Source organism: Aotus nancymaae, unplaced genomic scaffold (assembly GCF_030222135.1).
Source record: "Aotus nancymaae isolate 86718 unplaced genomic scaffold, 86718_ANA_hifiasm-v0.15.2.pri h1tg000053l, whole genome shotgun sequence".
NCBI classification, from domain to species: Eukaryota; Metazoa; Chordata; class Mammalia; order Primates; family Aotidae; genus Aotus; species Aotus nancymaae.
The window spans coordinates 13,549,660-13,571,684 of record NW_026988467.1 but is presented as its reverse complement, the minus strand read 5'-3'; the positions used below and the strand labels follow the sequence as shown (position 1 = coordinate 13,571,684).

Here is a 22,025-nt window from a genome sequence, read left to right as displayed (position 1 = left end):
TAAACATAACTCTAATGACAGCATATGTCCCACAAAGCAAGAATTGTTCCCATGTCTGACTTCTAGCCTAGAGAGCAGACTACATCCTTTTCATCTTCATATCTCAGGTACCTACAAAATGCCAGGCACATTGCAGATGCTCATGATAAAATGTTTAATAGTTGAATGAACAATCAGAATCATAGAAGAGTCTGTGAGCACTGGTCCTTTGTCTTCCAGGTGGGACAGTGTGTGGTGGTCTTCAGCCAGGCTCCTAGTGGGAGAGCCCCACTCAGCCCTAGTTTGAACTCTCGCCCATCACCTATCAGTGCCACTCCTCCAGCTCTAGTTCCTGAAACCCGCGAGTACCGCTCTCAGTCTCCAGTAAGAAGCATGGATGAAGCTCCTTGTGTTAATGGCCGCTGGGGAACACTGAGACCCAGGGCTCAAAGGCAGACTCCTTCAGGTTCCCGGGAAGGGAGCCTTTCCCCAGCCAGAGGAGATGGCTCTCCTATCCTCAATGGTGGGAGTTTGTCTCCAGGAACAGCAGCTGTGGGTGGCTCTTCTTTGGACAGTCCTGTACAGGCAGTATCTCCAAGTACTCCATCTGCTGCTGAAGGATGTGACCTAAAAATGGGACTTTCTTTGGCCCCCCGACGAGGATCACTTCCAGATCAGAAAGATCTGAGATTAGGATCCATAGATCTGAATTGGGATCTGAAACCTGCTTCCAGTAGCAATCCCATGGATAGCACGGACAACAGGACAGTTGGGGGAAGTATGAGACACCCTCCTGAACAGACAAATGGTGTGCATACCCCACCTCATGTGGCCAGTGCCCTTGCAGGGGCCGTCTCCCCAGGTGCCCTGCGTCGGAGTCTGGAAGCCATCAAAGCGATGTCCTCCAAAGGCCCCTCGGCCTCTGCAGCACTAAGTCCTCCTCGTGGGTCTTCTCCAGGCTCTCCTGGGAGCCAGAGCTTGAGCAGTGGAGAAACAGTGCCCATCCCTCGCCCAGGGCCGGCCCAAGGAGATGGACATTCCTTACCTCCCATTGCCCGCCGCCTGGGCCACCACCCTCCACAGTCCCTAAATGTTGGCAAACCCCTATACCAGAGTATGAACTGCAAGCCCATGCAAATGTACGTGCTGGACATTAAAGACACCAAGGAGAAGGGGCGGGTCAAATGGAAAGTATTTAATAGCAGTTCTGTGGTCGGACCTCCTGAAACCAGCCTGCATACCGTGGTACAAGGCAGGGGTGAACTCATCATATTTGGAGGACTCATGGACAAGAAACAGAATGTGAAGTACTATCCAAAAACAAACGCTTTGTACTTTGTACGAGCAAAGAGATAATGTGTTCTAAACCCCTTTCCTTTTCTGTGGCTTTTAATTTGGAATTTTCCAGTGTGTAAGCATTTGGACTAAGAACTGGGAAAACAAAATTACTCCCAGAAGCCAAAACTGTTTCATTCCCAACCGAAGTCACTCCAGGCTGGGATCAAATCTCCATTAAGAAAAAAGATTATATATAAATATAAATATATATATTATATAGCCAACTCTGTTTACAAAAAGGGAGATATCTCCATCCTGGTTCAGATAAAATTGTTGCCGTGTTTTAGCAGGGCTGTGCTGCCTTTTTCTACTTTGCTGGTAACTAGACCAAGAAGTTAGGGAACAGACTAACTAACATCAGTAACTTTCCAAAAGAAGCTGAAGAGCCCCCCTGTAAATCTTCATGTTGCCTTCTTGGAGTTAAAAAATGAAAGGGCATATGTAAGTTGCAAAGGTGGAGGTTTTTACTCATGCTTCAGGTGCTGGCAGGGTAAAAGTAACTGTTCTTACCCTTCTCCTCTTAAAACCACAGAGGACCTGTGACAACTCTGCAGAAATGCCAGTGCCTGATCCCCTTCTGCCCTTTATGGCTGAGGAAAGTTACCCAACAAGGGATTTTATTCCACATTTGTGTGCCGGGTCATCGTGAAATAATGTTGATGCAGCCGACATCTGAACGCCTAGTGTCCATTGGTCTTTGGAGTGCTTCTTACGTGTCTCAGAAAACATTTTGTGTCTGATTGTGGAAATTTCTGACAATCAATTGTATTTGGTTGCAAGTTGCCAAAAAACATATTTATTCTTCTTTTTCTTCTCTTAGCACATGGTACTTGGAAACTGCCTTTTCCATTAACCTACAGGCTGCTTTTTCCCTTTACCTTTTTTTTTTTTTTTTTTTTTTTGGCATATGTGGATTTTTTTTTTTTAAGTAAGTCCTAAAACCTTCTCACTTTCTGTTTATTTTTCAAAGCTCAGGTGCCTACAGAAATCAGAAGCTTTTTTATTTTTAAGATGGAGTTTTGTTCTTATCTCCCAGGCTGGAGTGCAGTGGCGCGATCTCTGCTTACTGCAACCTCTGCCTCCCGGGTGCAAGTGATTCTCCTGCCTCAGCCTCCTAAGTAGCTGGGATTACAGGCATGTGCCACCATGCCCAGCTAATATTGTATTTTTAGTAGAGACAGGGTTTCTCCATGTTGGTCAAGCTGGTCTCAAACTCCTAACCTCAGGTGATCTGCCAGCCTTGGCCTCCCAAAGTGCTGGGATTATAGGTGTGAGCCACCACACCCGGCCCAGAAATCAGAAGCTTCTTAGAAATACTTGTGGAACCCTTTCCCTGGTGTTACTAGAGGGAATTCTAAGATGCCAATATTGTGAGAAATCTTTAAAGCATCAAAAGATACTGTTTTTTCCCTATGGGCTTATTTTTACTTCCAAAGCACATTGAGCATCCTCATCCCATATTTGTAAAATGTGGAAATTGATTCTGGAAGGGAATTCCAATAACAGTTCTTTTTAGAAATTTTTTTCCTTGTTGTGACAAACATTCCTCTTCCTGGCTGCTGGCAGGCGATGGAGTTGAGAATCATGTACTTGACTTCTTGACGCATGGCTGACCTCAGGAACAGCTCCATCCTTTGCGTTTGTCTTGTTCATGTGTCACTCAAATAGGCCCTGGGTTTTTACTTTCACTTCATTTCTGAGATTAACGTATAACCAAGTAGAGCATTTCTTTGCTTGATACAGAAAGTTACTAGTCTCAGCCATGGCCTGGGCATAGGAGATGTCAAAATAAGTTTATTTCAAATGGCACCATTTAAATAGGGATTTTTGGTGATGTCTCATCAGTGGAAAGAGGATTCTTGTTTTGCCTTCAGGATTTAAACCTCAAAACATCATCTTTCCCACCCTGACACTCCCCTTTTTCTTACTAGCGTTTCTCAGGCACAAGCCTACTGCAGCTGGTCCTGGGTCCTGGTTTTCAGCTAGCATCTAGCAGCCTAAGTGCGCCAATAAGTGTGTTTTCTCCTGTTACATCATGCTGAATCCCTTCCCTTAGCCATTAGCTTTTACGATGTGGTCTTGGTAGGAAAGCCACCCCAGTGCCAAGCCTAGCTTGTGGGGAGGGGTATGTGTTCCAGAAACTGCTCTCTGTTCCCTTCGATGAGGAAACGACTTGCGTCTACTTACACAGCATCAACTACTCGGAGCTCCGCACTTTCCTGACTTTCAGGCTCTGGTGCTGTTGCCAGTCCTTGCTTGGCGAAGACCACGTGGGGTCCTTATTTACAAGGGAAAGCTGGGCCAGAAGGTTAGCAAGTCAGGTGTTCCCGCTGTTGCTGTACCTCGTGTAGGACAGTGTGTCTGTGCATGGACAGTGCCTCCAAACTCAGTAGTTCCTATCTAAATATAAAGTATGTTAGGAACCTGAAAGTTCAGAATCTCAACCTTGTAGTCTTTCCCTTAGTCCCGTGGCCTTCCTAAGCCAGCCTTTAACATGTTGATTCCTTCCACTTCCCCTAAGTAGGCAGAAAACAGAGATGTTGATTGTCTTAGAAAGTAATCTGGTTCCTCTGAACTCCATTGAATTCCAGTATGACCCACACTGCCTGGAACCGGACTCGTTTGCTTACAGCTTTTTAAGAAAAATCTACCTTGTCTGCCCCCGTCGTTGTTGGTCGTGGTAGCTCCTGGGCACTGTGGGCGTGTACCATGGGAAAGTGACTCAACACAGTGAAGGCGATTGTCTCCTCAGGCCTCCTGAAGCCACCTGTGCAGTGGGACTTGAGGCGTCTGAGCTGAGGTGAGCATTTCCACAATGCCGTGATGCTGCGGTCAGATCAGATGTGGACCATGACTCCATTTTTCACATGATACCAATTTTGTCTTAAAATTCACTGAGAAAAAAATGAGGCTAAATTTTTTTTTTACTCAGGAGCACCTGAAGCAAATATTTATCAGTATTTAAGTATTTAAGATTCATTTTGTTTCTACTTGAAGCTTTAACCCCTTCCATTCCTGCAAGTGTGCCTTTTGAGAGCTCCCATGTCCTAGTGACTTACTGGCCACCTTGTTGACCTTATGTAAGAATTTTAGTCTCTCCCTACCCTTTGGACAGAGCTTCCTGCTCTCTCATTTCACAGGTTATGCAGCAGAGAGGGTTCTGTGTTTTCATTCTTATTTCCACCCTTCACTTGGTTGGTGGACTCCGCAACTCCACCCTATCCCCACACTTTGGGAGCACAAATTTGGTGTCGAAACAAGCTTAAGTTTCATTTTAAGGCAATACTGGGCTTAGTCTCCTCCCAGCCCTCTGTGGATTGATTTGATTTTAATGTTCGAGTTTTATAGCAAGAGCCGAAAACCATGAGCTATTCTAGGAACTGTGTTGCAACTCTTTAAAATAAAAGAGGAGGAGGAAGAAGAAAACCAACGTAGGAAGTCTTGACTTTGGAGGACAGAAAGCCACCAGCCAATGGAGAACAAAGAGATGCTTCCCTTTCCTTTCACCTTGTCGCTCTGGGTTTCCTTCTGCTTCACTCTTTTCCTTCCCCTTAAAAGTGGTATTCCTGGTTGGTCTGTCTGTCCTGTCCTTGTCCTTGTGGTGATCCTGGCATGGTGATGTGCTCTGCTTTGCGTTTTCCGTAGTCTCTTACGAGCGTAGAAGTCAGTGGGGAGGATGTAAACATGCCTGGGGGTAAGGAACCTGACCTTCCAGGCCTGCATCCCATGTAGCCTCTCCATGAACTGCAGAAGGCATGTTCTGCATGGTTACCAGTAAGTGGCTCCCTCTCACCGTGTTCATTGTCAAATGAGAGCAAACTTTAGATGTTGGCTCCATTGTACTCTCTACTCGCTCTGCTCCCCTCCCTCCAACCAGGGTTCATGTCAGTGCACACCCCATGTGCCCTGGCGAAGCTGGTGCTGTGAGTGATGTTTCCCATACAACTCAGGGATGCCAGGTGGCTTACCCTGAGATAGTCATTTTAGGCACATAACAGTGTAGGAATGAAAAATGGATTTCATTGATATTTAAATCTCTGTCAATTTTGTTTTTTGTTAATGTTTTCCCCTGATGACTTTTTAGCAATTTAACAAATAAAGTAAAATGGACAATTGTCTTAACTGTTTCATTAGCAAAAAAAAAAAAAAAAAAGGTCTGGCCGGGCGTGATGGCTCACGCTTGTAATCCCAGCACTTTGGGAGGCCGAAGTGGGCAGATCATGAGGTCAGGAGTTTGAGACCAGCCTGGGCAACACAGTGAAACCCCGTCATTACCAAAAATACAAAAATTATCTGGGTGTGCTGGCAGGTGCCTGTAATCCCAGCTACTCGGAGGCTGAGGTAGGAGAATTGCTTGAACCCAGGAGGCAGAGGGTGCAGTGAGCCAAGATTACACTACTGCAGTCCAGCCTGGGTGACAGAGTTAGACTTTGTCTCAAAAAAAGAAAAAGAAAAATGTTGAACACAGTCGCTCATGCCTGTAGTCCCACTATTTGGGAGGCTGAGACAGGAAGATCACTTAGGCAAGGAGTTTTGAGACCAGCCTGGGAAATAAAATGAGACCCTGTCACTATGGGGGAAAAAAAAAAAAAAAAGCCAGGCATGGTGGCGTATGCTTGTGGTCCCAGCTACTCAGGAGGCTGAATGGGAAGATCACACTTGAGCTAGGGAGGTCAAGACTACAGTGAGCCATGATTGTGCCACTGCATGCCAGCCTGGGCGACAAAGTAAGACCCTGTTACAAAAAAAAAAAAAAGAAAAATTGTCTTGATGGGAAACAGTTGAGGTTGGAGATTGAAGTTAGAAGCACGATAGTTGGAGATACCTTCTCTAGGGGGGTTGTGTTTTCAGCCAGAGGTGGAGAGTTGCCATTCCTTGGGAACAATGCCATTTAATAATAAAGCAGCTCCCTCCATCACGCTTGAAGGGCTTTGTGTTTCAGAGCCTTGGTACCAGCCTGCAATGGAGATATGAGTGGTAATGAGCTTGGAACAGAGGCCCAGAGGCCAGGACATCATTTGCACCTTCCCTGGCCTCCGAGGCAAAGATGAAGACACAAGGCCCCAGGGGCATGAAGCAGCACAGCAGACGGTGGTTTGGAACACAGTCCTGAAGCTCCGAAGGCCTATGGCTTAATCCTGCCTTTCCCTACTTACTACTCGTTTCCTCATCTGTAAATGTAGTTGCTTCTACCTTATAGGAGCCTGTGGGTTAACCGAGGTTGTATGTGAAAAGCGCTCGCACAGTGCCTGGCACATAGTAAGTTGGCAGCTACTGCCTTCCACTGCAGGCCAGCACAGCATTCCCCAGCCAGGGTTTTTGTTTTTCTGGATACCAAAGGGCCAGAGGGCTGGGCACGGTGGCTCACACCTGTAATCCCTGCACTTTGGGCGGCCAAGGTGGGTCAGGAGTTCAAGACCAGCCCGACCAACATGGCAAAACCTTGTTTCTACTAAAAATACAAAAGTTAGCCAGGCATGGTGGTGCATGCCTGTAATCCCAACTACTCGGGAGGCTGAGGCAGGAGAATCACTTGAACCTAGGAAGTAGAGGCTGCAGTGAGCTGAGATTGCGCCACTGCTCTTCAGCCTGGACAACAGAGCGAGACTCTGTCTCCCATCAAATAAATAATAAGGGGTAGAGGCCTATGCACATTTGGGTGCAAACTGAAAACCTGGCTGAGGAAGAGGAGGCAGTGCAGGAATCAGTGAGCCCCTCAGTCCAAGGTTTTCCTTCGTTACCCCTCTAGTCAGCCTGAGAAAGTTTCCTGGAAGTGGTAGCTTTTGAGCACCCCCAGGTCCAGGCAGGACAGGAAGCATCCACCAAAATTTTTCCCATGAAAATCCCCCAGGCTGGCCTCTGCGTGATGCTACTGCACACGACTGGGGCTTACCTGTGCTCTACGCCTTTTCACCTCCCCCTGGCCAAGGAGAGCCTCCCAGTAAGTTCCACCTTCTGGTCTCAGTGGCCATTACTACTCCTCTTCCTACAAACACTGCCAGCATGCCAGTGGATGCTGTGTGAGGTGACGATTTGACCACAGCTGGAAGTATTCAAACAGGATCTGATTACGTGCATGGGAGGAGACGAGAGACAGTTTATGCATCAGATCAAGAATGGAACCAAGGAAACCCTTCATGCCATTTCAATTTTTTGAGACAGAGTTCTGTGGACTCAGAAGGGACTTAGAGGCAGTAGGACAGACCTAGGTTCAAGAGCTGTCACTTTGAGCTGGAGCAAGACATGCCACCTCGTTGAGCCTCGGTTTTATCAGTAAAATGGCAATGATGCCAGCCAACCTCACAGGTTAGCAACTTAGCTGGAACCAGCCAAGAATCAGCCGGGCGCAGTGGCTCATGCTTGTAATCCCAGCACTTTGGGAGGCTGAGGCGGGCGGATCACCTGAGGTCAGGAGTTCGAGACAAGCCTGACCAACAAAACATGTGAAACCCTGTCTCTACTAAAAATACAAAATTAGCCAGGCATGGTGGCACACGCCTGTAATCTCAGCTACCCGGGAGGCTGAGGCAGGAGAATCGCTTGCAAAAAAAAAAAAAAAAAAAAAAAGAATCTTTAATCCATTGGGAGGGTGTGATTCCCCAAACGGCCACCTGAGGGCACCCTGTGAAAGGCTTCAAGGGTGCTTGGACGATCTGTTGGAGGCAATCTATCTTGAAAAGGAAAGCAGATGGGCAGGAGGAATAAAACGTTTGCCCATTTCTCCCCTCCCTCTGTCAGTTAAGCCTGGGTGGCACCCCTCCCTGGCCCCAGCCTTGTTTCAAGAATCATCCCCCAGCTGGCCTACCTGCCTTTCCTGCCCCAGCCCCTCGCTGTGGGAAAATTACAGTCTTCCCCATGGGGCTGGGCTCTGGGTCCAGAGCCTGTCGGCATGCACAAAGCCAAGCTCATGTCTTAAATAAATGCCAAAAAGTCCTAGCAGAGTGTGTTCTGCAGCCACCAGGGAGCCTGTCTGCCCACCCACTGCAAGGAAGAGAAGGAGGACTCCTTTCCAGCAGAAGCCTGGGAGAGGGAGGAAGCTACTGCCCCAGGACATGCTGTAGTCCATTGGCAAGGCCCAGAAAGCCTGCAACTGGCTGGGGGTCTATTCACTCTCAGCATGCATTCCCTGAGCATATGTGACCCCGGAGGCACTGGGGCATACAGAAGACACAAAAGAGGCCCACCCATGAAGGAGCTCACAGCCTAATCCCAAACCAGGGAGGCGTCACATGGGCTAAACAAAAATGACAAATCCTGAGCTTCTAAGGTCAAGATATGAGGCCAAGTGCGGTGGCTGGTGCCTGTAATCCAGCACTTTGGGAGGCTGAGGCAGGCGGATCACGAGGTCAGGAGTTTGAGACCAGCCTGGCCAACATGGTGAAACCCCGTCTCTACTAAAAATAAAAATAAAAAATTAGCTGCGCGTGGTGGTGGCATGTGCCTGTAATCCCAGCTACTCGGGAGGCTGAAGCGGAGAATTGCTTGAGCAGGGGAGGCAGAGGTTGCAGTGAGCCGAGACTGTGCCACAGCCCTCCAACCTGGGCAACAGAGCGAGACTCCATCTCAAAAAAAAAAAAAAGATGAAAGGAGATGGTGTCAGTAGAACCATCTGCAACCAACACAGCCACCCAGGGCCAGGACAGTTGTTCAAGAAGCCAAGAAGTTAGCTTGTCTTGGCTTTGGTGTCTTAGTTCCTTTGTGCTGCTATATACCACAGACTGAGTCACTTACAAGCAACAGAAATTTATTTCCCACATTTCTAGAAACGTAGAAGTCCAAGATCAAGGCACCATCAAGCTTGGTGTCTGGTGATGGCCCAGTCTCCACTTCCGGCACAGTGCCTTGTTGCTGCTCCATCACGGAGGCTGTGTCCTCACATGGTGGATGAGACGAACTCACCCCTCAGGCCTTTTCATAATGTTGCTAATCTCATCAAGAGGGCTCTGCCCTCATGACTTAATCATCCCCTAAAGGCCCCACCTGTTAATTCTGTCACATTGGTGATTAAACTTCAGCACATGAATCTGACGGGACCTTCAGATCATGGCACTTGGCCTCATCCTGCTAACCTGTGGCAGGGGGGCAGATGAGGATAGAGCCTGTCTGGGGCTTCTCAGGTGGGTGGGGTCTAGGCTTTGCTTCTGGAGTCTGTCACGCAGGATCTCAATAAGCCTATAGGGCTAAGCAGCCAGTGGTCAGGGCTGAGGACAATGGAGGGTAACCTGTGTGAACTTGATGGCTAGAGGTCATCCCCTGAGATGTAATGGGAAGGGAGTTCTCAAGCAGAATCCATAGTGAGAGAAGAGAACACACAGGAATGCACGGCTGGGGCCTCGGCAGAGACACAGAGCAGAGCGCTCTCTGGAGCAGGAGGCCCACACGGCGTAGCATTCCTCCCCAGCCATGCTTCCCTGGTATTTGGGCAGGCCTCCCTACGCACTGAACATGAGCCTCGGGACGGGCTGGAGGAAGGGGTTTCTGGTTCCTCTGCCTGTCCTGGGTCTGAGCTTGTGGCTGTCACTGCCTGGGTGGCATCCAAGGCTCTGCTGTCTGTCCATAGCATGTGGACCTCTCATCTGTCCACACCCAATGCCTCAGGCACGGTCCCTCTGCCATTGGTCACGTCCAGCTTGACCAAGGCTGCTCACCTGCACTTTACATTCCAATATATGCTGTGAGCATGTCCTCTCTGGGCAGCCTCCCACCCTCCCTTATGCCCCAGGGGCTCCTCCTCTGACCCTGTGCACTGCTCCTCCACAGTTAGGGGCAGCACCATCCGTCCAGTCACCTGGGAGTCATCCCAAGCTCAGGTGATCTGAGGATGAAGAATTGACCACTGGGATTGGCGGTGAGGCTGGTGCCCTTGTTTGTTTTTGAGCCGAAGTCTTGCTTTGTCGCCCAGGCTGGAGTGCAGTGGTGTGATCTTGGCTCACTGCAACCTCCGCCTCCTGGGTTCAGGAGATTCTCCTGCCTCAGCCTCCCGAGTAGCTGGGATTACAGGCACATGCCACCACAGCTGGATAATTTTTGAATTTTTAGTAGAGATGAGTTTCACTATGTTGCCCAGGCTGGTCTTGAACTCCTGACCTCAAGTGATCTGCCCGCCTCAACCTCCCAAAGTGCTGGGATTGCAGGCGGGAGCCACTATGCCCGGTCCCAGGAGGACTTTACATCTTCTCCGGCTTCCAGATTAACAGGCATGCTCATTCTGCCAAGCCAGTTCATTTTCTCACATGCTCACTGAGCCCTCCACAAACCAAGGACAGGGCTGGATGTGACATCTGGAAACCCAGAGAAAATTCAGATCTGAGCCCTGCCACTGAGTCACTCCCGGCCCACGGAGAGAGCTCTGCACAGCTGTGAATCTCCCTGACTGGGTAGATGTGGTGACAGCTGCAGGAAGGGGAACCATGTGACCTGGGAGTATGGGCAAAGGATTCCAGCTGCAGAATCCTGTAGGAATGGTTGTCTTGTTCTGCCTGGCCACAGAGAGAGCAAGTTGAGAGAAAGCACCTTATCTTACACGTCCCCTCTCTTAGACATAATTGCCCTTAAAAAATTTGAGTTAGCTGGGCGTGGTGGCTCACAGCTGTAACCCCAGCACTATTGGAGGCCGAGGCGGGCAGATCACGAGGTCAGGAGTTTGAGACCAGCCTGACCAACATGGTGAAACCCCGTCTCTACTAAAAATGTAAAAATTAGCCAAGTGTGGTAGCACACACCTGTAATCCCAGCTACTCAGGAGGCTGAGACAGGAGAATCGTTTGAACCCAGGAGGCAGTGGTTGCAGTGAGCTAAGAACACGCCACTGCACTCCAGCCTGGGTGACAGAGCAAGACTCCATCTCAAAAAAAAAAAAAAAAATCTGTGAGTTTGTGGTCCTCTGGCTGCTTCTGCTTCCCCAGGGACAGCCCTCCTAGTGGCTGGGGGCAAAGTTTTAAAAACAAAACCCGGCTGGGCACAGTGGCTCCCACCTGTAATCCCAGCACTTTGGGAGGCCGTGATGGGCAGATCACTTGAGGTCAGGAGTTTGCGACCAGCCTGCTCAACATGGTGAAATCCCGTCTCTACTAAAAATACAAAAATTAGCTGGTCATGGTGGTGCATGCCTGTAATCCCAGCTACTCAGGAGGCTGAGGCAGGAGAACCGCTTGAACCTGGGAGGTGGAGGTTGCAGTGAGCCAAGATTGTGCCACTGTACTCCAGCCTGGGCGACAGAGGAAGACTCTAAACAAAACAAAACAAACAAACAAAAAAACACAAAAACCCAAACTGGCAGAAAAGATAAGTACATCAGAGTCAGGTAACCGTGGGTTCTTTTTTTTTTTTTTTTGACAGGGTCTGGCTCTGTCACTCAGGCTGAAGTGCAATGGCATGATCTCAGCTTATTGCAACCTCCACTTCCCAGGCTCAAGCAATCCTCCCACCTCAGCCTCTGAGTAGCTGGGACTACAGGCGTGCACCACTGTGCCCGGCTAATTTTTGTATTTTTGGTAGAGACAGGGTCTTACTATGTTGCCCAGGTTGGTCTCGAACTCCTGAGCTTAAGCAATGCGCCCGCCTTGGCTTTCCAAAGTGCTGGGATTACAAGCATGAGCCACCACACCAGCCAGCTGTGAGTTCTGAGTCGTTTTCACACTGACTAGCTGTGCCATGTGACCTCAGACAAGTCATGTTATGTTTCTGAGTGTCGTCATCAGTAAAAGAGGGTAATACTATTTACAGCTTTGTTTATAGAATTAAATCAGGTGACCTCTGTAAAGCCCCAAGTGTCTGGCACTTAGGTGGCCTTCAGTAAAGCTTAATTCCTAGATTATTTCTTTCAAAACAGTGATTTGCCCTACGTGAAGGCACTGCAAGAAGATAGAGGTAAAAATCAAATATAATAGACAAACTCTCAGTAATGACCCACCTGCACCCTTTCCAACCAATGGGCATTTACTGAGCACCCACCTTCTGGGTAACAGGCCTCGTGTCCAGTGCTGGAACAGTGGAGAGGCGCTCAGAGGTTCAGAGCTGAAAAGTCAGCTCCAGGAGGGCAGGGACTTGTTGGCCATTGTATTCCCAGCCCTTAGAATAGGCCAGGAACATAGTAGGTGCTCAGTATTTGTTGAATGAATGAATGAATGAAAAGTACAATCCAGTGGGCCTCTGACTCATTTTTAAAAACTTGAGCCAAGTCCCTTGACCTCTCTGAGCTGGTGTGTGTCCCCATCAGTGAAGCCAGAGGTGTTTAAGTCATCTCGAGGTCCTGCTGAGCAGAATTAATACAGCAATAATGTTAATAACAGCAACAGTCATAATTAAACATATGGAGCACAGCTATGGAGGGAATACCATGTTACGTCCCCGTTATAGAAGAAGAAACCGAGACATAGGCACGGAAGGCTCCTGGAGAAGCGGGCGTTTCATGATGTTTTGGAAGAAAGACTGGGGATCGGACGTAGTAGTAGAGAAGAGGATCCACGACCCGGAGGAAAAGGCCTTGTCCCAGTGCCATCGCGCCGCGCCGGCTGCGGACCTTGTAGGAGGGACGAACGCCGCCCGGAACCCGCCCAACCCGGCCTCCGGCATCTCCATGGCAACAACCTCCGCACATGCGCCGCGAGCATCAGCGCCGGAGCTGGCAGCGCGCGCCGAAGCCGGACGCAGGCGGGGCGGAAGCGGGCCCGGTGGGCTGGGGCGGCGGAAGCGCTGGTGGGCGTTTAAAGAGGCCTTCTGTACCCGGTTCGGTTCGCCGCCGGGACTGCTGATGGTGAGGCTAGGTGGCCCCGGGAGTCGGGATCTAGAAGGTAGAGGAGAAGCAGGGGTGTCTGACCCCCGGAGGTGACGAGGGAAGACGGGCTGTGTAAATACCCTCCCTGGGCAGTAATGGGATGACTGTCCCCAGGGAGCACTGCGGAGGAGAGAGGTGGCTGTAGGACGGCACTTTCTGGGGCCCCCCCGGGAGAGTCAGAGGGCAGTTAAGAGGGATCACAGGCCCGGCTTGGGACGGTCACCCGCCTTTCCACTCCCTGCTCTCAGCATTCTGCCACCTCCCTACCCCATCGCGGTGCCCAGCCATGGCCAGACCTCCTGTGCCCGGTTCGGTGGTTGTCCCAAACTGGCACGAGAGTTCCGAGGGCAAGGAGTACCTGACTTGCATTCTGCGCAAGAACCGCCGGCGGGTGTTTGGTAAGTGCCTCCCCCTTTCCTCCAGCCTGTTGCTTGTCTCTCCCTGGGGAGAAGAGTATCATCTGTTGCTCCCTAAGTGGAGCAGAGAGGCAGGGCAGTGAGGGCCTGCTCCACTGCAGTCTTCAGCAGTCTTCAGCCTGGGGGACTGAAAGCCCTATCCCTGGGACCCCCCACCCCTAAATCTCCTTAGAGCTAATTCCATCATCACAGCCAGGAACATGGAAACAGCAGAAACCCTGTCAGCAACCACTGTCACCAGAGATGCAGTTGACTGAGCCCTCCCCTCGTGCCAGGGCTTCTGTTGGGCACTTTACACAGTGCACTCCCATTTTTTTTTTTTTTTAATTGTGATGTTTGATAGATTAGGTGACCTGCCCTGTTCCTAACCTCCTTTTAGATTAGAGATTATAGTCTCTGTGGTATCTATAAAATAAAAGGATGAACCAGGTGATCCTTTTTTTTTTTTTTTTTTGAGAGAGAATAGGAAAGAGGAAAAAGGAAGAGAAAGAGAGAGAGAGAATGGGGAGGAGGGAGAAGGAAAAGAAAGAGGGAGAGAGAATGGGAGTATTGCTTTCTTGCCCAGGCTAGAATGCAATTTAGTAATGGGTATTGAAAACCTCTTTTATACTGATAATTATACTTAATGATGTAGTCAGGAAGGAATAAGGGAAGAAGATAACAAACAAACAGCCAACCAATATTTAATTTAAACCTATGAAATGCTATGCGATTACTGAGGAGTGATTTACTTCCAATTATATAGTCACCTTTGGAATAGGTGTGAGGTGGTAATGTATGTTTTGTGTATTTGAAGTGGAGAGTTCTATAAATGTTTATTAAGTTTACTTGTTCCGGGTCTGAGTTCAAGTTCTGAATATCCTTGTTAATTTTCTATCTCGTTGATCTATAGAATCGTTAGCTCTTCTTGTTGCATTGATCCTTTTGCCATTATGTAATGTCATTCCTCGCCTCTTTTGATCTTTGTTGCTTTAAAGTCTACTTTATCAGAGGCGAGAATTGCATCTCCTGTTTTTTGTTTATTAGTTTATTTTTACTCTCTGTTTGATTGGTAAATCTTCCTCCTTCTCTCTGAGTCTTTGTGTATTGTTGCATGTAAGATGGGCCCGGATGCAGCATACCGATGGGTTTTGGCTTTTTATCCAATTAAAATATATATAGGTTTAATACCGGCGTTTGATGCGCTGGCTGTTTTGCCCATTAGTTGATGTAAATTTTTTATTGTGTTAAAGTTCTTTGCTTTTTGATATATTTTTGGAAAGGCTGATATTGGTTGTTCATTTATATGTATAGTGCTTCTTTCAGAAGCTCTTGTAAAGCAGGCCTGGTGGTGGTGAACTCTCTAAGTACTTGTTTGTTCGCAAAAGATTTAATTTTTCCTTCGCTCATAAAGTTTAGTTTGGCTGGATAGGAAATTCTGGGTTGAAAGTTCTTTTCTTTAAGGATGTTAAATATTGGTCCCCACTCTTTTCTGGCTTGTAGGGTTTCTGCTGAGAGATCTGCTGTAAGTCTGATAGGTTTCCCTTTATGGGTAACCTGACCTTTCTCTCTGGCTGCCCTTAGTATTTTCTCCTTCATTTCAACCCTAATAAATCTGGCGATTATGTGCCTTGGGGTTGGTCTTCTTGAAGAATATCTTTGTGGTGTTCTCTGTATTACCTGGAGTTGAATATTACCCTGCCTTGCCAGGTTGGGAAAATTTTCCTGAATGATATCCTGAAGAGTATTTTCCAACTTGGATTCATTCTCTTCATCACATTCAGGTACACCTATCAAACGTAAATTAGGTCTTTTCACATAGTCCCATATTTCCTGGAGACTTTGCTCATTCCTTTTCATCCTTTTTTCTGCATTCTTGTTTTCTCGTTTCATTTCACTGAGCTGGTCCTCGACTTCTGATATCCTTCCTTCTGCTTGATCAATTCGACTGTTTAAACTTGTGCATGCTTCGCGAAGTTCTCGTGTTGTGTTTTTCAGCTCCATCAATTCACTTATATTCTTCTCTAAATTGTCCATTCTCGTTAACAGTTCGTCAAACCTTTTTTCAAGGTTCTTAGTTTCTTTGCATTGGGTTAGAACAAGTTCTTTTAATTCACAGAAGTTTCTTATCACCCACGTTTTGAAACCTGCTTCTGTTATTGGAACACACGTGTAATCTATTAAGCCTTGTTCCGTTACTGATGAGGAATTGCAATCCCCTGTAGAGGGAGAGGCATTCTGATTTTGAGTATTCTCTACCTTTTTACGCTGGTTTCTTCCCTTCATTATATATTTGTCCGTCTGTCGTCTTTATAATTACCGGCTTTCTAACTGGGTCTCTGACGTCCAACTTGTTGATTCCCTGCGCCGAGATCTGAGCAATCCACTGAGCCGGCCAAAACAGTGGTGTTAAGATTGATGGTGCTTTTCTGCCCGGGAATCTCCGGACTCTGCACCAAGAACTGGCGTGCTAAGGCACCAGCAAAACCACCACGCCGGCCACAAGAGTCGCCCTGGCGACCCGTGGGGCTCCTCCACTGGGAATCTCCTGGTCCGTGAGCAACAAATATTCGTCTGAAAGTGTGGCGTCCTCTCGTTCTTTGCGCTTTCACTGGGAGGTACGTGCCCGAGCTGCTAATCATCAGCCATCTTGGATCAGTGCACTCCCATTTAACCTCTCAGCAGCACGTGGTACAGACTTGGCTAAGATCACGCCCTAATAAGTAGAGGTGAGCCTCTTCCATGTCCTGCTGTCTCTGGGATGAGACACTGGTGTTCCCAACAGTGAAGCTCACTCGCCCAGGCAGGGCCCGGCTGTGAGGCCGCCAGAGGTACCTGGAATGAGCTGTGGAGTCCAGTTCTGGCCAGGAGAAGCAAGGCGCCAGAAGGCTTCAGACCAGAGAGTGAGATAGCTAGAACCAAAATTTGTGAATATGTCAACTGTGGTTTGTTTGTTTTTTTTTTAAATTACACTAGATTGAAAATATGGCTCTCTAAAAGGCCAGGCGCAGTGGCTCATGCCTGTAATCCCAGCACTTTGGGAGGCTGAGGCAGGCAGATCACCTGAGGTCAGGGGTTCAAGACCAGCCGGGCCAACATGGCGAAACCCCATCTTTACTAAAAATACAAAAATTAGCTTGGTTTGGTAGCAAGCACTTATAATCCCAGCTACTTGGGAGGCTGAGGCAGGAGAATCGCTTGAACCCGGGAGGCGGAGGGTGCAGTGACCCTAGATGGAACCATTGCACTCCAGCCTGGGCGACAAGAGCAAAACTCCGTCTCAAAAAAAAAAAAAAGACCCTCTAATATGGCCACTGTCCCTCTAATCCCATGATGGCTGGTAGCACTGCATTTGGGGTCACACACACCCAGGCAAGTGACCCAGGCTCCACCACTGCCTAGCTGTGTGACTGGGGATAAGTGAACTCTAGCCTCAAGTCCCACCTCTGTAAAATGGGGATAATCATAGTATTTACCCCACAGAGTTGCTGGGGAAATTCCTAAGGAGTGTGTTTGTAACACACTGAGCAGACTCTGGCATGCAGTGGGTGTTCACTGAAGGTTGGCTGTTACTGTATTCATTTTGTGTTTATTTGTGTTGAGTGGAAGAGAATTGAGTGAAGGCTGAGCTGATTTTCTGGGAACATCATAGAACCCACTGACCATATTATCTATGCCACAGATAGGATCAAGCAGCCATAACTTAGAGGAATGGCAGTGGTGGCTTTGAATTTTTGTGTTTTTACTTTACCTGCCAACATCTGGGAGGTTTTGTTAACATCTGAATGTGTCGTTCAGTGGTTGTCATGCAGGCCCCACAACAAACATTGACAGCAGCTAGTAAATATCAACAGACTGACTATAATAACTTAGGCCAGTCTCTTTGTATCCCAGACTTCTGTAAAATTGGGATGAGTATTAAGAACCACAGATGGGGCCAGGCGTGGTGGCTCACCCCTGTAATCCCGGCACTTTGGGAGGCCAAGGAGGGTGGATCACCTGACGTCGGGAGTTCAAGACCAGCCTGACCAACATGGAGAAATCCCATCTACTAAAAATACAAATTTAGCCACGCATGGTGATGTCTGCCTGTAATCTCAGCTACTCTGGTGGCTGAGGCAGGAGAATCACTTGAACCCAGGAGGTGGATGTTGCAGTGAGCCAAGATCTTGCCACTGCACTCCAGCCTGGGTGACAGAGCGAGACTCTATCTCAAAAAGAAAAAGGTAAAGAGGGGGCTGGGCGCAGTGGCTCATGCCTGTAATCCCAGCACTTTGGGAAGCCGAGGTGGGTGGATCACGAGGTCAAGAGATCAAGACCATCCTGGTCAACATGGTGAAACCTCGTCTCTACTAAAAATACAAAAAATTAGCTGGGCATGGTGGCGCGTGCCTGTAATCCCAGCTACTCAGGAGGCTGAGGCAGGAGAATGGCCTGAACCCAGGAGGCAGAGGTTGCGGTGAGCCGAGATCGCGCCATTGCACTCCAGCCTGGGTAAAAAGAGTGAAACTCCGTCTCCAAAAAAAAAAAAAAAAAAAGAAAAAGGTAAAGAAAAAAATAAATAAATGAGATTGTCCAGCCTAGGATCTGATGGGGAAAGCACAGGACTGACCCTCTATTTTAGTCCATTTTATGCTGCTATAACAGAATAACACACTATAGGTTATTTATTTATTTATATTTTTTTGAGATGGAGTCTCACTCTGTTGCCCAGGCTGGAGTGCAGTGATATGATCTCAGCTCACTGCAGCTTCCACTTCCCAGGTTCAAGTGATTCTCCTGGCTCAGCCTCCCAAGTAGCTGAGATTACAGGCACCCACCCCTATATCCAGCTAATTTTTTGTATTTTTTTTTTTTAATAGAGATGGGAGTTTCACCATATTGGCCAGGCTGGTCTCGAACTCCTGACCTCAGGTGATCTGCCCGCCTTGGCCTCCCAAAGTGCTGAGATTACAGGTGTGAGCCACCGCACCCAGCCTCCACTGGGAAATTTATAATGATTAGAAGTTTATTTGGCTCACAGTTCTGGAGGCTGGGAAGTCTAAGGGCATGGCAGCGTCATCTGGAAAGGGCCTTCATGCTGTGCCATCCCATGGCAGAAGGCAGAAGTGTGACAGCAAGACAGAGGTGCCCAAACTAGCTTTTATAACAAACCCACTCCCTCGATAACAACATGGATCCATTTGTGAGGGTAGAACACTTGACCTCATCACCTCTTGGTAGGCCCTACCTCCTAACACTGTTGCATCGGGGATTAAGTTTCTCACACATTAACTTTGGGGGACACCTTCAAACCACAGCACCCCTTGACCCTCCCTGGCTCCCTCTTTGCTCCAGGGCTGCTTGAGCGGCCAGTGCTGCCACCACCCGTGTCCATTGACACTGCCAGCTACAAGATCTTCGTGTCCGGGAAGAGTGGTGTGGGCAAGACGGCGCTGGTGGCCAAGCTGGCTGGCCTGGAGGTGCCTGTGGTACACCATGAGACCCCCGGTGAGTGGGACCTCAATCCTTTGCCCATCCTGGGAGGCCATCCTTGGGGTGGGGGCAAGAACCTGGCCCTGGACCACACAAGCCAGGGTCGATACCCAGCTCCACATCCTACTCTGTAGCCTTGGAAAGTCACTTCACCTCTCTGAGCCTCCATGGGCTCCTCAGTCCCAAGGGGATACTAGTCCCTACCCCACAGGGTTGTTGTGTGGTTGCTAGAGGTAGTGGTGGTGACATCCCTAGCATCAAGCTAGGCTCAAGGTAGATACTCAGGAAATGCTAATCTCGCTTTCTTGTTTCTTACCACTGGATGCTGATTGATCCACCCTGTTGAAATATGCCCAGTGTCCTGGGACCTTTGGTCTCCCTGTACATACAAACAAAACTGCTTTGCCGTGGCTGGGACTGCATCTTCCTGGTATGCCAGAGGCTCCTCCAGGGCCAGTCTCTGTTTCTCCCATCAGACTGAGAATTCTCCCAGGTCAAGGACTGTGCCTCCCTCATTAAAGTGGGGACCCCTCAGGGCAGGGACGTATCTCTTCTTCCTATTCCTTCCTGCCCCCAGTCCTCCATCTCCACCCCTCCCATGCTGAATGGCTGACCCTGGCTCCCCTCAGGCATCCAGACCACCGTGGTATTTTGGCCAGCCAAGCTGCAGGCCAGCGACCGTGTCGTCATGTTTCGTTTTGAGTTCTGGGACTGTGGAGAGTCTGCGCTCAAAAAGTTTGATCACATGCTGCCGGTGAGCAGGCATGTGGGCCTGGGTGGGCTCTGCCAGGGGCCGGTTGGGTATTAATGAGCTCAAGGCACTGGCTGGGTGTGGTGGCTCACGCCTGTAATCCCAGCACTTTGGGAGGCCGACGCAGGCGGATCACCTGAGGTCAAAAGTTTGAGACCAGCCTGACCAACATGGACAGACCCTGTCTCTACTAATGATACAAAAAGTTAGCCAGGCGCCTGTAATCCCAGCTACTCGGGAGGCTGAGGCAGGAGAATCGCTTGAACCTGGGAGGTGGAGGTTGCAGTCAGCCGAGATTGAACCATTGCACTCCAGCCTGGGCAACAGGAGCAAAACTCTGTCTCAAAAAAAAAAAAAAAAAAAAAAATGCCGGGCGCGGTGGCTCACGCCTGTAATCCCAGCACTTTGGGAGGCCGAGGCGGGTGGATCACGAGGTCAAGAGATCGAGACCATCCTGGTCAACATGGTGAAACCCCATCTCTACTAAAAATACAAACAATTAGCTGGGCATGGTGGCACGTGCCTGTAATCCCAGCTACTCAGGAGGCTGAGGCAGGAGAATTGCCTGAACCCAGGAGGCGGAGGTTGTGGTGAGCCGAGATTGCGCCATTGCACTCCAGCCTGGGTAACAAGAGCGAAACTCCGTCCCAAAAAAAAAAAAAAAGCTCAAGGCACTGCCCTGGGAGGTAGAGATCTGAGCTAGCACTGGGGACTGCGTCCCAGCCCATGCTCATCCTAGGACCAGCCACATCATGCTCTGGGCCTCAGTTTCCCAATCTGTGAAAGGAGGGATTATTCCTGATTCTTCTCAGGGCCCTGCAGCTGATGGGAGGGTGACACAGTTATATGCCTCTCCGTCGCCAGGCTTGCAAGGAGAACACAGATGCCTTCCTCTTCCTTTTCTCCTTCACTGACCGTGCCTCCTTTGAAGACCTCCCTGGACAGCTGGCCCGCATAGCAGGTGAGGCCCCTGGTGTCATCAGGATGGTCATCGGCTCCAAGTATCCTTTGGGTAGCCTCTGGGGCTGTCAGAGGCCACCCTTGGCAAGTCATGGAGCAAGGGGGTCGGGGCCTGGCCTCTGCCCAGGAGGAATTCAACACCTGGACTTTTACTTAAAGGGTACAGCATGGCTAGCCCAGCTCCTGGGTGCGGGCTCCGGGGCGGAGGGAGAGGCGGGGTCTGATGGGGGTGTGTGCAGAGGCACCTGGCCAGGCTCCTTGACCCTCCTTTAGATTTGACCAGTACATGCACACGGACGTGCCTGAGCGGGACCTCATAGCCTTCCGGCAGGCCTGGGAGCTGCCCCTGCTACGGGTGAAGAGTGTGCCAGGGCGGCGGCTGGCTGATGGGCGAACGCTGGACGGGCGGGCTGGGCTGGCCGACATTGCTCACGTACTCAATGGCCTCGCTGAGCAGCTATGGCACCAAGACCAGGTGGCGGCTGGCCTGCTTCCCAGCCCCCCAGAGAGCGCTCCTGGATGAATCATGAGTGGGTGCCTGTGATCCCGCCCCCAACCCTCAGGTCTCGACACAGGGCCTGAGGCTGGGGCAGGAGCATGGATCCCGTCTGGAGGACTGGGCAGCATGGCCTGGTCAGGGAGGACGTGGCCGGAGAAGTCCCCGCCAGCAGCACTTTCCTTGCAGAATTCATGGCATGGAGATGGGGACCAAGATCCTGAGCTCGGACGTCTTTCACGGCCTTTCCCCCTTTGGCAGCACCCGTGGCGGGTGATGGGGAGATGGGGTGCCTCTCAAGTGACTTCAATCAAGAACCTGTATTGGTTGAGGTGACACCATCTGTTGTAACAGATAAACCCCGGAATTTCAGTGCTGAACTCCATAGACCTGTTTGTTCTTGCATTGGCTTCAGGAGGAGGTGACAGTGGGTGTAGGGCTCTGCTCCAGGTGCTCCTGCAGAGACCCAGCCCCAGAGACCCTGCCCAGTTGCCCCAGGGCATCAGCACCCAGTCAGCAGCCAGGGAGTGAGTATAGGAGGGAGGTGGCCCCCAGCTTTCTGTGGACCAGGCCCAGGGTGGCACCTCATTCTGCCCACATTCCAGAGGCCAGCACCCAGCAGTCATGTGGTCATGTGGCACTGTGGGGGAGGCTGGGACATGGAGTCCACCTGTGAGTCCAGGAGTCAAGCCCGTCACTCTGCAGTGCCTTTCTTGTTTGTTTGTTTTTTTGAGTCGGAGTCTGGCTCTCTCACTCAAGCTAGAGTGCAGCTCACTGCACCCTTAGCCTCCTGGGTTCAAGTGATTCTCCTGCCCCAGTCTCCCGAGTAGCGGGGATTACAGGTGCCTGCCACCG

General features: G+C 49.7%; 2 protein-coding genes across 5 annotated transcripts in view; both read left to right on the top strand.

The window, feature by feature from the left end:
* FBXO42 (F-box protein 42) overlaps positions 1–5,432 on the top strand; it is a 95,539-nt gene extending 90,107 nt beyond the window's left edge. For all 3 annotated transcript variants that reach the window (XM_012440060.2, XM_064363345.1, XM_012440061.2), the window contains exon 10: positions 220–5,432. In XM_012440060.2, coding sequence (XP_012295483.1) covers positions 220–1,335 — 1,116 coding nt within the window. In that variant the 3' untranslated portion in view covers positions 1,336–5,432. The remainder of the gene's footprint in view (positions 1–219) is intronic.
* Positions 5,433–12,987: 7,555 nt separating this feature from the next.
* CPLANE2 (ciliogenesis and planar polarity effector complex subunit 2) lies at positions 12,988–21,557 on the top strand. Of its 2 annotated transcripts, none has more exons than XM_012440250.3 (6): positions 12,988–13,072; positions 13,342–13,491; positions 18,826–18,978; positions 19,593–19,717; positions 20,579–20,715; positions 20,948–21,557. In XM_012440250.3, exons 2-6 carry the CDS (start codon positions 13,380–13,382, stop codon positions 21,195–21,197), a joined length of 777 nt encoding a protein of 258 aa, XP_012295673.2. In that variant the 5' UTR covers positions 12,988–13,072; positions 13,342–13,379; the 3' UTR covers positions 21,198–21,557. The 2 variants fall into 2 exon arrangements, with proteins under 2 accessions (XP_012295673.2, XP_012295674.2); XM_012440251.3 differs by having other exon boundaries at positions 12,996–13,109.
* Positions 21,558–22,025: the final 468 nt, after the last annotated feature.